Here is a 13371-nt window from a genome sequence, read left to right on the forward strand (position 1 = left end):
CGCACTAGAAAGTTCAGAGAAGGGAACAATCAGGCTAAGAGTTAAGCGGCCGCGGTACCATTTATGTGGTCCGTGTTCAGGCTTCGCGGCCGCGGTGCCATTTACATGGTCCGCGGAGCAGAGGTTCAGAGAAGTGCACTTTTGGTCACGCGGTCCGCGGTCACACCTGCGCGGACCACGCTAGTTGCCATCGCGACCACGGTACCCTTCCACGCGGTCCGCGTCCCCCAATTCACGTTATCAAACAGTTGAAGTCCAAGAGCCAGTACGGCCGCGGTCCATTTTGTGCGACCCGCACTGACCCCGTAGGGGTAGTTTTGTCCAGTTTTTCCAGCCTAGTATAAATAGAACATTTTACTAATTTTTAGGGTTCTCTTTTATCGGAGAACTTCAGACGATAGCTGCGCTCGGTGTTGTAGCCATATTTTGGCATATTTTGCTTTACATTAACAATAGATTATTGTAGTTTCTTCTAGTAATCAATTAATATGCTTAGTTCTTCATCTATTTCTTCAATTTCTTTATCTAGCATGAGTAGCTAAACCCATTAGCTAGGGTTGTGACTCAACCCTAGTGTGGGTAATTAATGAGTGTTGCCATCTTGGGTTAGGTTGATATTGAGTGTTTGCTATTTGGGTTGATTTTATGTTTTTATTCAAGAATTGGTGGTTGCAAACACTGATTCAAGCTTAGTGGGTTTAACTCTTCTTGAGCAAGAGAGTCTATGACCCCAAAATTGACCTAACAAGGAATTGGGATGGAACCATGAGAAATGGTAGTCTCAATTAACGGGTTAAATCTCGAGAGAGTAATCACCCTACTTGAATCCTAGTTGCTTGGTCTCATTGGCCTACCCAATTGGTCTCGAGAGAGTCAACTAGGCAAAATCACTTTCTCTACCGAGAGGTGTGAGAGTGGGTGCAATTGTGCAACGGTTATAGCATAATCCCCAAATATGTCAATCTGTCCTTAGTAACATCTACCCGTCAATTATCCACCTAGGTGATGCTACGACCCTAGTGCCCTTCTTCCCATTAATTACAACTTAGCAATATTCTCTTAGCATAATTTAGCTTTAATCCTTAGTTTTATAATAGTAGTTATAAATATTAAAACTCGAAAAATGTTTGAAGTGACATTAGAAGCACAACCGCAACTCTAGGCTAGACAGAAAATACAACTCCACTACTAGGTCCCTGTGGAAATTCGATCCCGGACCTCTATTCGGGTAAAAGCTATTGCGACCCGCTCTTCCTCGCTCACACCTCCTCACCGGTGCATCAGTGCTCCTCCTCTGAATGTGCCCGAACCATCTGAGTCTTGCTTCCCGCATCTTGTCCTCCATGGGGGCCACGCCCACCTTCTCTCGAATATCTTCATTCCTAATCTTATCCATCCTTGTATGCTCGCACATCCACCTTAACATCCTCATCTCTGCTACTTTCATCTTTTGGATGTGTGAGTTCTTAACCGGCCAACACTCAATCCCATACAACATGGCAGGCCTAACCACTGCTCTATAAAACTTACCTTTTAGTAATGATGACACTTTCTTGTCACACAGGACTCCCGACGCTAACCTCCACTTCATCCACCCCACCCCTATACTGTGTGTGACATCCTCACAGATCTCCCTGATCCCCTGAATAACCGATCCAAGGTACTTGAAACTACCCCTATTGGGAATGACCTGAGAGTCAAGCCTCACTTCCACTGCTGCTTCCGTCGGCTCGATCCCAAATTTGCACTCGAGGTATTCTGTCTTCGTCCTGCTCAACTTGAAACCTTTAGACTCAAGAGCGTGTATCCAAACCTCTAGCCTCTCGTTGACGCCGCCTCATGTCTCGTCAATTAGAATAATGTCATCAGCAAATAGCATGCACCATAGCACCTCCCCTTGAATATGATGAGTTAGTGCATCCATCACCAGGGCAAATAGGAATGGGCTGAGCGCAAACCCTTGGTGCAACCCTGTAGCAACTGGAAAATGCTCGGAGTCGCCTCCTACTGTCCTAACCCGAGTCTTAGCTCCAGCATACATGTCTTTAATTACCCTAATGTAGGCAACCGGGACCCTTTTATCCTCTAAGCAGCTCCATAAGACCTCCCTATGAACCCTGTCGTACGCTTTCTCCAAATCAATAAACACTATGTGGAGATCCTTCTTCCTATCCTTGTATTGTTCCACCATCCTCCTAATAAGGTGGATAGCTTCTGTGGTAGATCGCCCCGTCATGAACCCGAACTGGTTATCTAAAATAGACACTGTCCTTCACACTCTCATTTCTACCACTCTCTCCCAAACTTTCATGGTATGACTCAATAATTTGATACCCCTATAGTTGTTACAGCTCTGGACATCACCTTTGTTCTTATACAGCGGAACCATTGTACTCCACCTCCACTCTTCAGGCATCCTATTAGTCTTGAATATAACATTAAACAATCCAGTAAGCCATTCCAAGCCTGCTCTACCCACACACCTCCAAAGTTCAACCGGAATTTCGTCTGGCCTGGTAGCTCTGCCCCTTCTCATCATACGCATTACCTCCATGACCTCATCGGTCTCAATGTCCCTACAATTACTTAATTCATGGGGACTGTCGGCATTCCTCAATTTCCCTAGTACAATATCCTGATCCCCTTCTTCACTTAGAAGTTTATGAAAGTATGTCTGCCACCTCCTCTTAATCTGGTCATCTCCCATCAAAACTTTGCCGTCATCATCTTTTATGCACCTCACTTGGTCCAGATCCCGAGCTATCTTCTCTCTTACCTTAGCGAGTCGGAATAACTTCTTCTCCCCGCCTTTGTTCCTTAGCTCCTCATACAGACGAGCAAAAGCTGTCGTCTTAGCCTCCGTTGTTGCCATCTTCGCCTCCTTCCTAACTACCTTATACTTCTCACTGTTTGCTCTCTTCTCCTCCTCGCCAGTGCTCCCTACTAACCGCAGGTAAGCCGCCTTCTTTGCTTCCACTTTACCTTGGACTACTGCATTCCACCACTAGTCTCCTTTGTGGCCACCAGTGCGGCTCGTAGATATCCCTAACACCACTCTTGCCGCCTTCCTTATACAGTCCGCCATCGTCGACCATATAGTGTTTGCATCCCCACTACTTCTCCAAGCTCCCATTGCCGATAACCTTCCTTCCAACTCCTGAGCTTTATTCTGAGTTAAGGCGCCCCACCTAATCCTCGGGCGTCCTCATACTGACCTCTTCTTCCTCCTTATCATAATACAAATGTCCATCACCAAAAGCCTATGCTGCATTGCGAGAGTCTCACCTGGGATAACCTTGCAGTCCTCACACAACCTTCTGTCGTATCTCCTGAGGAGGAATTACAAAAGAAAAGAATTAGAATTAGATGGCAGAGAGAGATTAAAATATGGGTCTAAAATTAGTGCATTCTTCCTAAGTTGTTAAGTATTTTTTAAAAAATATTATTATATGGATAATTAGTTAAAATTTTCTTTAAAACTAATAACTAGATGTCCTTTTTTGGTCATGTAGTGTAAAATTCTTGTTATGTGATTATAATGTGGCAATATTGGTTAATTGTTCCACTTGTCTCAAATCGAATTCAAGAATTAATTTGACAACTTCTTACAATAAATCTAGAGATAATTTACAACTATTGAAATTATAATGTATATATCTAGAGTTTATATGAAGATACCCGCTTAATTTATGTGATATTGTTTTAATGGCTTTGAAATATAATAAAGAAATAAAGAATTTTGAAATTTATGGTAAACAACAAGCCATAAATATTTGAATAATTATAGATCAACCCATTAAAAATAAAATAAAATTATTTCTTAGATAAAGAGTATTATTTTTTTAGGATAGATTAAAATAAAAAATGCATTACATAAATTGAGATAGAAATGTGGTAATTTTTGTCCCAAAATATAGTTTCTATCTTTAAATTTACATGAGAGATACAAGATAAAATTAGCTAGGAAGTACCTCAGAAGAAAAGAAGATTGAGTTGTTTCAAAATTTTTACCCGACACTAAATTGAAATGAAAAGAGGTATATTTTTTATGTTCTAAATAGATGAAATTATAAGAAGATTCAACAATTTTTTTTTCTTTTGACTACAATTCTTTAGATCCTTTTAATTTTATTAAAGTAGTACCTTCTCCTAATTCGTTTAAAAATAAAAACAAAACCTTAATTTCGGAAATCATTTTATTACGTTTTTCTCCATGTCCTTTTTTTTATTAAGTAACTTATTTAAAGGCACATAAGAAAAAAAAAAAATAGAATTAGAGCCCAAGGCAGAAACTGAAATTTACCCTTTTCTTCTCTTCTCCAAAATCAATTCTCCGGCGGACCAGAGAGAAACTTCGAGCAGAGGAATGGCGAGAATGGCTTCATCGTCAAGCAGCGGCTTGACATTTAAGTTCCATCCGTTAGTGATGCTCAACATATCGGATCACTACACACGTGTCAAGTCACAGTCCCAACCTCCCCCTTCTTCGCACTCCTGCTCCAACGGTTCCGGTTCTGGTGCCGATTCCCCTTCCGCTTCCGCGCCGCCTAGGGTTTTTGGTTGCGTCATCGGCGTACAGAGTGGCCGTACTGTCGAGATCTTCAACAGCTTCGAACTTCTTTATGATCCCTCTACTCACTCCCTCGACCGCGCTTTCCTCGAAAAGAAGCAAGAGCTCTGTCAGTTTGATTTCTTCTTTCTCCCTTAAAAATTCATATTTAAAAGGCAAATTGTTTAGTATTAGATTGATATGGGCGTGAATATAGCATATAAATGATCCATATAGCAACTGGAATTAGTTTGGGATTGAAATTTATATGAGCTTAACTTATATACTCTGTCTATATAACTTTTTTTGGATGTAAGTCATATGCACTAACATTATAATGAATTGTTACACAATCAATGCAATTTAACCTGTAATAGCAAGTTACTGACCATTTATTGTAGGTTATCTATGATGCTATTTATAAAATTTACCTGCAGTCACTTTTAAGTAATTTGATTGTGTAAATATTTTTACGCTGTCAGTGCATAGAACTTAAACTCATTTTTGTAAATCATTGTAGTAGGTTAACTTGTTGTTGCAGGTTAATTGTCTTATCTTGTGATGTATCATGCCATGCTTAAGATAGATAATTATCAACTTTTACTTAAGATAGGACATTATCAACTTATACTTAAGATAGACAATTGCCTGTAGTTGGTATTTAAATGACCTGATAGTGAAATTTTTATTTACATGGTATATATAACTTAAGCTTGTATGTCATAGTACTAATGTTGGGAATTTTGTGCAGATAAGAAAGTTTTCCCTAACTTTTATGTACTGGGATGGTATTCAATGGGGAGTGATGCACAAGAATCTGATATGCAGATTCACAAAGCTGTGAGTTCTTTTCATCTCCGAAAAATTGTCTTTAAGCATCCTATTGAATTTTTTGTTGGTTTTAGAATTTATTTATGCTTTCTGTTCTTTTTGCACGTTAAGACTTAAGTGAGAGAGAGGGTGGGAGGGAAGGCTAACTAGTATTACAACTTTTTCCGTGTGCGGCAGAGAGGATGTGTATATGAGAAAAGGGAGAAGATGACTGTAGATTCTATAGAATGATGCTAATCAGGAGGTTAATAATGTTTTAGTAGTAAAAATTGTGTATTTCAAGTAAACAAATGACTGCATTTTCAATTCACTTGTGTTAGGGTAGAGGTGAAACAAAAGGTATATTGAAGATGGAGAATTGTGTACCTTAACAAGCATGTGTGTGTATATATATACAATGTATACATAAATGACTAGAAATATTGTTGAGTCATATTCCTCTGTCTGTTCTTGTGGAAATGGTCTTAGTATCACAGTGAAGAAGGGGTGCTGACGTCCGTGTCTATAAACTTAGGGGTTGTTTGGTAGGAGGTATTAGAAAAAATAATGCAAGCATTAGCTCTATGCATTACTAATACCTTGTTTGTTACCTTTTTTCAACTTGTGTATAACTAATACTTGTATTAGTTATACATCATACATGACATTATCCTATGCATAAGTAATGCATACAAAACCATGGCATTAGTAATACCAAGGCTTTAATGCATGCATTAGCATGGTTAAAGACAAAATTGTCCTTAATGTCCCTTAAAGCTAGAGAATATGGAGGGTATTTTTGTAAGCAACTATTTTTTTTAAAAAATTATGCAATGCATTATAATTTTAATACACTACACCAAACAATAGATAAGAAATAATATTTGCATAACTAATGCTTGCATTACTAATACATGCATTACTAATGCACATTATTCCGCACTATTCTTATACACCCTACCAAACGACCCCTTAGGATTGTTTAGTACTGCAAAACTATCACAACAGGATCAGTTCATACAAGATGCCTCAGCATTATACTCACTTCAGGACTACGGGGAATCCTTTGTTCATATAGTATTTTTTTAAGGAATTGTTAATTGTCATTTTTTCATATATCTTTGAACATTAGAGTTACATTTTTTAAATTTGCTCATATACTTTACACTCCTGGTGCCTTTCATTGGTGATTCTCTTGGTAACATTCGCCATAGAATCCAGTTAGTTTAGTGTGTTATAAACAGCAGGATGAAGGTTAAACTAGTCAAGGAAGAATGATTAGGATAACTAGAATTCTGGAGACTTGACTGAAGAGTTCTATCAGCTGATTTGGCTCCCTTTTTTTTTCAAATCCAAAGTATAATTGTAAAAACACAAAAAGTTTTAAGTTGTGACTGGTGGTATTAGTCCATCAAAACTCTGAAGCAGCACTTATTTGGCTTTTATGAACTGCTTCATGCCAAGTGGATAAGCTAGACTTGGTCATAACAAACTGAGGCAAATTGCATGCTCTCTGATGGCATGTCAAAAGAGCTAGTTGTATGATGTGTATGGTTCTTGCCTAAAAGATAAGTGCCATAAGTTGACTGAATGTTTGAGTTTTGTTGGGAGCTTTCCTTATTTCTGTCTAGTCGTATTTGCTCTTGGAAAACCCCCATGTCCTCATTGAAATCCTTCTAAGCATTGGCATCTACCTGTTATTCCGGGATAGCTGAAGTTCTTGCCTCATTTATACTTGCTGCCATAAAAGAGAAACGGAAAAAGATGTCGATGTTTCATGGTCTCAATCATTTTTATTGGACTAGGGCTGTTGTAAAGTCTCCTTTTTATATGTGGAGGTAATTTCTTTCTTGGGGGCGGGTAGGGGTATGCCATGGCAAGGTCCATGCTTCAAGTATTACTTTATTTGGAGATGGTAAATTTGCTTATTATCTTTCTAATAGATCTCCTTTGTTTCCTTGGTTATTGTCCATCCATAATGAGAATATCATGTATTTGGTAATAAGTAACCTGATTATCTATTCCTTTGTATCAGTTGATGGATATCAATGAAAGTCCTGTGTACGTGCTTCTCAATCCTTCCATCAATCATGCACAAAAGGACCTGCCAGTCACTATCTATGAAAGTGGTATTTATATAGTCAATATGGGCATTGCTTTATGACAAATATCTGAAATCAATGTGCCAACTTTTATTGGCAGAAGTTTGTCTTGTGACACCCTGCTAGAGTAGAATATATTCATTAACAGCATTTAGCTGCAGCCTTTTTAATTTTTCACCTCAAAGTTTTTACAAGTTTGTGGATTGGGTTCTTTTGTGGAATAGCTTCTTTTGGTTTCCTAATGTTTTTGTTTTGGAACTGTTTGTTGGTACCAAGAGTTGCATGTCATTGATGGCATCCCGCAGCTTATTTTTGTCCAAGCAAGCTACCACATAGAGGTATATTCACATCAATTTCTGTTGTCATCTTGTCAACAAGTTCAACGGAACCCCTAACTAAATTCTTTTTTTACTTTAAAAATATCTCATTGCTTACTAGACTGTTGAAGCTGAAAGGATTTCTGTGGATCATGTTGCTCATCTTAAACCATCTGATGGAGGTTCTGCTGCTACTCAGCGTGAGCACCTTTAACTTCTGTGTATTTGCAATTCCAAGCTTACAGAAGTGCTTATGAAAACTAGAAGCGTTTGCTATTTTATCTTCTTCACTTTCCCCAGCTATTTTACTAGCAGAGCTTGTCTAGGACTCATGAGCTCGGTTTTTGCAGTGGCTGCCCACCTCACTGGCATACATAGTGCCATTAAGATGCTGAATAGCAGAATCAAAGTGCTACATCACTATCTGCTTGCTATGCAAAAAGGTATGTAGAACTTGTTGGGACCTGAAGTTACATCTAAATTGACTGTGAAGGAAGTGCTTCAACTGAGTGACTTGCCTAATCCTGATAAAATTTTATTATACAACCTGAATACATGTTAAGTTTTCCATAGAAGGACAGGGTGAGCGCAGATGCTTAATAGCCTTAGAAATTGTATGAACAAAGGAGATTGTTTTTTTCCTTGACATTTCTGCTGCGCAGATGTTAGCTTCATGAGTTTCTTCAAATATCTGCATGAAATAGGAGATGATTTTATTTCATAGGGCAGTATCAAGGATGTTGATGTTGTAGTTGCTGTGGATGCAGGTGATATCCCTTGTGAGAATTCACTTCTGAGGCAGGTGTCTAGTCTCTTAAGAAGATTACCAGCTATCAACTCGGAGAAATTTAAAGATGATTTCTTGATGGTGAGTGTTTCTCGAGCTTATTCAGTGGAGTTGCAGATATATACATGTGTGTGCTTGTGTGCGTACCGCCGTACACTCTCTAGATTTACCAAGTATCTTCTTATTGGTTCCCTGTTAAGACCTTCATGATCTTAAAATAGTTATTACTAGTTTGAGTATTGACTGCGGATTGCTTATTGGAGTTCTTATATTTGTTGTAGTAGTGCACCCACCGTAGTTTGATTGCTTTCTGATTCAATCATTATATTTTGTTCTTTCTTTTGGTGCAGGAGTATAATGACACATTATTAGTTAGTTATCTCGCCATGTTCACCAACTGCTCAAGGTATCATATTTGAGGCTTCTATGATTAAGTTCTCTTACGATTGCTGAAAGTAGCTCAACTAGCTTTTTATATTAACTATTTCATCCCTCTTTTCTCCTTTCTCATTTTCATTCTAGAAATATTTTCCAATGTAATGTAGTTTTTAGGACTAAAGTGGATTAATTTTTATTAATAATAATAATAATATTGATAATATTAATATTAATAGATAATGACAATGACAATAGCAACAAACAACAATAGAATTCATCAGAGGTAGTAGTTATCTTTACCTGATTAAAAGAAAATAATAAAATTAACCATGAGATCTCAAGTTCAAATCCTGGCGAAGGCAAAAATACTAGGTGATTTCTTCCTATCTATCCAAGCGAGTTGCCCGATTTATCTGGTGAGTGGTAGCAGGTATCTCATAGAATTAGGTGAGGTGCGCATAAAGCTGGTCCGGACACCATGATTATTAAAAAAAAAATAATTCATCAGAGGTAGTTAATTGTGGTTGCTGGATAACGGAGAGGTAAGAAGCAGTGAGTGATGCAATGCAGATACACCTATGAGCTTTCCTCCTCTTCGGATAGTTTATGTTCATAATTTAGGATTTTTGTGAAGACTACTAAATTGATGAGGTCAGTCGGCAGCTTCATCTCTCAAGTAAGCTCTTCAATCATGTGCAGACTTTTTATTAGTAAAACGTCATCTGCAATTTATCTAGTATTAAAATAGGTCAATAAGTCTGGAATAATGCAAGCTGGTAAAGAAGTTCTAACAAGTTATTACCACAGATTTTAACATCTCTGATTTACTGAAAGTCCATGAGCCATATTTAAAGTATCTAATTTTTTTTTTTATTTTCTTTGGTGGTTGCAGCACAATGAACGAGCTTGTTGACAAATTCAACACTGCATATGATAGGCATAGCAGGAGGGGTGGGCGAACTGCTTTTATTTGAAAAGTTTTTATATTGCCAAGATTGCCTTTTTGCTCTTATCGAGTTTCCTCTGTAGCAGTAGCTACATGTGTTGCGAGTTTAGGGATCACATGTTTTGCGAGTTTAGGGATCAAATAGTGAGTTTGCTTTTCTTCATTCTTAGTTGCCCTTATATTATAACTTGATTCTTGTGGCACCATTTACATATACGTGGGAGAAAGTGGTAGAGGATTTTTTGGCTTCAAAAGCTTTTAATCAGTATGCTTGGGCCTGTTGTTGCCCGATAGCACTAATGTTATACAAGTACTAATTTAATTTGAGATTCTGTTCATGTGTTCTTCCTTTCCCACAACCAAAACCCTATTAATAGCAAGTTAATCTTCATTAAAATTACTTTCAAGTGGTCAATTTTTCCTTTTCTGTTGAAATAAATTTCTGTTTGATTTATACAAACATTATTATAAAGTTGCCTTATCTTATGGAGTATGAGTTCTTAAATCTTACAAGTTTACTTGAAATGCAAAAAATACACTGCTTTAATCTTGTTAATCATTCCATCTTTTTTTAGTGGTCGGTGATGACAAAGAACCCATTTCTTTTTCTGTTGTAGATGAAACTCATTGCGATCAATGATGCAAATCTATGGAGCACTATATTAAAAGTACGAAGCCTCGTAGTGAAATGTTGTTCACCTTTTTAATTCTTTAAAAATATATTTCACACTAGATAAAAGAATCATTTAATTTTATTTCAATATTTAGATCTTGAAATCAACTAAAATTTTGATTATTAACCCTTTTCTTATTTGAACTATGTAAATAATACTAATATTGGGGAGAGGTTATCGGGTAGAATATGATGAGACTTTAGATTTTTGAGGACATGAAACTTGATAGGGAGATGTGGAGGTCGAGTATTAGGTTTGTAGGTTAGGAGGTAGTTGAGTCTTGCCTTACTTCGTACCATTGTGGGACTAGTCTGGTAGGGTTTAGATTTTTGAGGACATGAAACTTGATAGGGAGATGTGGAGGTCGAGTATTAGGGTTGTAGGTTAGGAGTTAGTTGAGTCTTGCTTTACTTCGTACCATTGTGGGACTAGTCTGGTAGGGTTTTGGGTCTAAGATAGCTAGTGACAATGTTGTGTCTTACTATTTTGCTTTCCAGTGCAGGATCTATTTACTAGCTATTGCTTTTGCTTTGCATCTTTCTTCTAGATTTCATGTTGTTCCTATTTTTCCTATGATTTCTGTGGTGATACTAATATTGTCTCCTTTTGCCCTTTTTTTTTCTTGAGCCGAGGGTCTTCCTGAAACAGCCTCTCTACTCTTTCAGGGTAGGGGTAAGGTCTGCGTACACATTACTCTTCTCAGACCTCATTAGCAAGATTTTACTGGATTGTTGTTGTTGTTGTTGTTGTTGTAAATAGTACTATATAGGACTTTAAAATACATTTAAAAAATTCTTATATAAATAATTTTTTATTTAAATTATTGACGTAAAGTTAGAGAGAATCCACCCTCAAACCACCTGATTCACGTGGTTTAGACTGGAAGGTAAAGGATTTCTTGTCGTAGGTCAAAATCAAGTTTGTAATGGTTCAAGTTGTACAAATATTAGAGCTATACTAAACCTAGGAGAAAAACACACATACTAATACTGCAACTCTTTTTCATGTACAGAACCTAAGAAAAATAACCTTATGTTCAAAACTTGTGTCTCCCTATTTTCTCTGCCAAGTTATGAGTTTCTTCAATAATTATAATTTCTTTTATGTGTGTTGTGGATATACACGTGTTTCCTGCAGCGAGGATATGGTGATTTATTTCAAAAGTAATTCATTCGTAGAAACTACAACATACAATTACTTATGTACAGATTCCTTTTTTAGGGACTCGATGAATGAAACGTAAAGATACACTAATTACTTCAAATAAACTTGTGGCTTTGATTTTTGCATGAAATAGTTGTCATTTTTCTTCACAATAAGATTTTATATTCTTATGTATGGAATTGTTGAGTTCCTTGAGTTTAAAAGCCTTTTTTCAATGTAGCTGATGTGGTCACGTCATACGAATAATTATTTCGTCCAAGGCCAGACACATTCCTTTTCTCCTTTTGCATCAAAATTTTCAATTGTCTTTTACCTATGTTTTATTATTTTGAAATTTGTTCGATGCCTATAGTCTTTCTTTTGAGTGGTAAGCATTTCATCATTATCCTCACCACCTACTCGAGAATTAAACGTTGCATTAATTGGGTTTCTATATTCATATGCTACTACTAAATTTTCGTACATATAATTCCATCTAGTCGGGCAAGGTTTAGGAACCTTTCTTTCTCTAAGGCCATATTCATCACATTTTTTAAAATACCCTCTAAGTCTACTTCTACGGTTTGAATAAAAAAGCCAATTAAGAGCCATTCTAACCTTTTCAATTTCTATGTTTAATATTCGCATACCATCACCGACAATTAAATGATAAATATGACAAATACATCTAACATGGAAAATATTAGTAAATGCAGGATTTAGTGTTGTTGTAAGCATGCCTATAGCACTGGTGTTACTAGAAGCATTATCCATTGAAATTGCCATTATTTTATCGCTAAAACAAAAATATCTACAAATATCTGCAACAGTGTTAGCTATAAACTTACCTGTGTGACGCGAATTAATTATTCTATATGCAATTATGCGTTTTTGCATTATCCATTCCTCATCTATCCAATGACTTGTAACAGTTAGATAATCACAATCATTACCACTTCTACCAATATCAGTAGTAATAGAAATCCGATTAGGTATATGAGTAAATAAATACCGCAAATATTGTTCATATTCATGTTTGAATTTATAAATATCACTCTTAACTGTTGCGCGAGGCCAACCTTTATAAGTAGGATTAAAAACTCTTCTAATATAATGAACCCAATTAGGATTAGATGCAAAAGTATAAGGTAAGCACATAACAATAATCATCTTTGCTAATTCTTCACGATCTCTATTTGGATCGTAATATAAAATACCTCCGGTGACAGTGTTAATTCCTGGTTGAACTAGATTTGAACCTGTACTAGGGTTAACCGTAGAATCTACACTTGTCCCCTCTAGTTGCGCTTTTATTTGAAAAAATCTAGCCTTATCTCTAGGGTGTGTTTTTATGTGCCTAGTCAAACTACCCGTGCCGCTACGGTCTCCAGTATATTTATGCACCATTAATTTCCCACAAGTTTTACACTTAGCCTTATTTTGTTCTCTTACTTGAGTAAAAAAATTCCAAACTAATGATGTTTCTAGGCGTTTAGCAGGTTCTCTATTAAAAGTAGGAGTTTCTACAGGTGGGTCGACCGGTGCATCAGTTGGGTTATTAAGAGGACTAGTAGGTGTATCATCTAAATCCGGTGCTTGGGTTTCATCATCATCCTCATTTTCCTCATTATTTTCTAAGATGATTTCATTAGGATAAAGAGCATT

At 36.9% G+C, this 13371-nt stretch overlaps 1 protein-coding gene across 1 annotated transcript; it reads left to right on the forward strand.

The window, feature by feature from the left end:
* The first annotated feature begins 4256 nt into the window (after nt 1-4256).
* LOC107824680 (COP9 signalosome complex subunit 6a) lies at nt 4257-10231 on the forward strand. The gene is made up of 9 exons (XM_016651476.2): nt 4257-4679; nt 5301-5389; nt 7395-7488; nt 7738-7799; nt 7900-7978; nt 8129-8221; nt 8546-8646; nt 8916-8971; nt 9836-10231. Exons 1-9 carry the CDS (start codon nt 4367-4369, stop codon nt 9915-9917), a joined length of 969 nt encoding a protein of 322 aa, XP_016506962.1. The 5' UTR covers nt 4257-4366; the 3' UTR covers nt 9918-10231.
* The last annotated feature ends 3140 nt before the right edge of the window (nt 10232-13371 follow it).

The sequence above is a fragment of the Nicotiana tabacum genome, chromosome 10 (assembly GCF_000715075.1).
Source record: "Nicotiana tabacum cultivar K326 chromosome 10, ASM71507v2, whole genome shotgun sequence".
Lineage (NCBI taxonomy): Eukaryota > Viridiplantae > Streptophyta > Magnoliopsida > Solanales > Solanaceae > Nicotiana > Nicotiana tabacum.